General features: G+C 40.3%; 1 protein-coding gene across 1 annotated transcript in view; it reads left to right on the top strand.

Moving 5' to 3' along the window:
- The window catches only part of LOC107118335 (ral GTPase-activating protein subunit alpha-1-like), a gene marked incomplete at its 3' end in the record, with an annotated part of 88292 nt that overhangs the window by 15757 nt on the left and 69813 nt on the right, over nt 1-2722 (top strand). The window contains exons 2-3 of the mRNA XM_015420641.1: nt 334-444; nt 1405-1454. Of these exons, the coding sequence (XP_015276127.1) occupies nt 334-444; nt 1405-1454 (161 nt within the window). The remainder of the gene's footprint in view (nt 1-333; nt 445-1404; nt 1455-2722) is intronic.

The raw sequence follows: 2722 nt of genomic DNA, 5'->3' as shown, positions 1-2722 counted from the left end.
ACACACACACACACACACACACTGTAAAGTGGTGTTCTTTAAACACAAAACAGATACACAAATAGAATGTATTCCCTGTATTTTCCTCTATAAAGTTGGCATTGCTAATGCTAAGCCATAAATCCCCCAACATGCTTCTATAAAATTATAAGTATAAATAGCATCTCACTTCTAAAATAGAAATCATATGTCAAATAGAATGCTTCTCTTGTACAAGTAGAACAGATTATGTGCGATATTAAAATTGTGTTTTTCGCTACTATACTGACTTTTGTCTATGTTTTGTCATTCAGTGGTGTTAAATACTGAAATGATCTTCTTTCCCCCCGCCAGAAAATGCAGAGTCTATAGACCTTAAGCAGCTCTTTGACCTACACTTTTCACACATATATTATGTGTTCTTTGAAAATTTTGTGACTATTGAAATAAGTCTCAAGCAGAAAGGTAAGAACCAAAACAAAATACATGATCTGCAGTTTTAGTTCTTGTGCCTACTGTTTATTAAAATTATTACCTTATTCTTTGGTTCCTTCTGCATTGCCCTGATTTTGAAAACATGTTTTTGATATATATAATGTTTATTAAATTGCTAACAAAAACTCATATATAATTTTTTTAACCTATAGATACATATCTGATTGGTCCCATTAGTTCTGATATTGCTCTTTACTGTAGTAAGATGTAACCCACTGGCTGTAGTACAAGGGACTGGTACACTAGAGATGGAGTTTCTGAATACTTCTCAGAAACTCTTTCCTATAGGTGGCAAAACTTTTTAAAAAATTCCTTCAATTTTTGAGAAAATGAAATGTAACGCACTACTCTGTCATTTCACGTGGGGTTCAGTTTTTGTTTTTCAGTGGTTTGGTCTGACTTTTTTAACCATCTGGATTTACAGCTTAATACTTAAAAAGCATAGTATTAATGTCTGACAGAGAGTTGGTAATTTGTGGGAAGTGAACTAAATAGTGAGGGATAACCAATTCCTAATTGTGGGATTTTGTGGAAGGCATCTTTGCACCTTTCCACTGCACTGTCCCTGCGAAAAAGCCACTCCTGAGGGTGGAGGAGCAGCATGAGATGTTGTGTGAGGACTGTAGTGGGAAGGAGGAATTGGCAGATATGCTCCCTTCTCTTGCATGAGTTCTTGATGTGTTGATCAAAGAGCAGGGAAGGGCAACTATGACTATTTTTCCACTTTGCTGTATCCCACAAGCCCCAGGAGCACGTTTTCAGAGGCAGAGGGGGCTACAGTGTGAACAGGATGGCAGCAAAGATCGCGGCTGGCAACTTGCATTGTTCATGGCAGTAGGATGACTTTTTACCTATGGTTATTCTGAACGTATACTTGGGCTCTATCTTAATCTTGTTTTTGTTGAAAAGTGTCCTCTGTTTTAATTGTAGGGCACAAGTCACAGAGAGAAGAACTAGATGCTATACTTTTTATTTTTGAGGTAAGATTTTTCTAAATGTAGAACGTTATATTCAAATTTGGTATGTATTCTGATGACCTCTTATACATTCTCATAGGTCAAGAAATAGTTTTGTTCAGAATTATTCTGGAGCCAATCAGAATTTAGACCAAAAAAGATATATGAAAATGAAGTTTTGCAAGTCTCCCTAAAAATCTGGAATAAAGGTAGAAAGAGTTTAACTCCCGGTACTTCTCAAATGGCTACTTTTCTAAACCAAAAATGGTTCCCTCTGGGATAAGAATTTCTGGCATTTAATAAATGGAGACAAGCTGGCATAACCTGCCTAATAGATTTAGTTAAAAAAAGGACAACCTTATAATAAAGCAGAATTAGAAGCTAAGATTGGTGTTAGATCGCGCTAACAAAGGACTCGTAGAGTGATTCAGCAAGTGATTCAGCTTTATTGAAGTAACGAACAAGCACTCAAACGCATTAGAAACCAGAACAAGAAACTGTGGGAGCTATGCTCCTTTTAAACATAACCGGGCTAATGTAGCCACGCCTATTTACAAATAACAACCAATGAGATTGCTTAGTTAAGGACCAATGGGAGTCTTTCCCTCCCAGGGAATGGTACTGTTCTGATTGGTCGCTGTTACAAAGCGACCAATAGGAAGTTCAGTCAGAGGAGCCCTAGCTTGGCTCGAAGCTTAACATGGGAGTCTAATGAGGTGATTCATGTGAGGATTCCAATACATTACAATTCCTCCCCCCTAAGTTAAGACAACACCATCGTTAAAATATTTACAGTTGATCGATAATGCATACATTAGTCAATACCACATACTTTATTGCAGTCATAATCAGCCAAGTACGATGGCGCTCGCCGCTCACGCTGAGACCTGCGAAGCGGTGCAGGCGCTATGGGCACACAAGGTTGTGAGCCAGTGTGGGGTTCAATACAGCCTGGTTCAGGCTCCAACTCTACTGGGGTTTCAGCCCCGCACACAGGGGTCTGCCCTGACTCGGGGACAGTACCGGGCAGTTCGGTACTCACCGCCTGCTCTGGGGGTCTCCACTCAACGTTGGGGAATTCAGCCGTCGGAGAGTCAGCGCTGTCCTTAGCCCAACGCCTCCTTAACTGATCTATGTGGCGCCGCCAGATTCGACCGTCAGCCAACTGCACCACATACATTCGAGTACCCACAGAGTCGGATATCACCCCAGGAAGCCATAAGTGACCATTAGCATAATTCCGTGCAAAAACCTTGTCCCCTTTTTCAAACATGCGCACCTTCGGTTGAGAG

The sequence above is a fragment of the Gekko japonicus genome, unplaced genomic scaffold, assembly GCF_001447785.1.
Source record: "Gekko japonicus isolate JY-2015 unplaced genomic scaffold, Gekko_japonicus_V1.1 scaffold1095, whole genome shotgun sequence".
Lineage (NCBI taxonomy): Eukaryota > Metazoa > Chordata > Lepidosauria > Squamata > Gekkonidae > Gekko > Gekko japonicus.
Note: the sequence above shows the minus strand (reverse complement) of the source record. Positions and strands in the feature narration are given on the sequence as shown.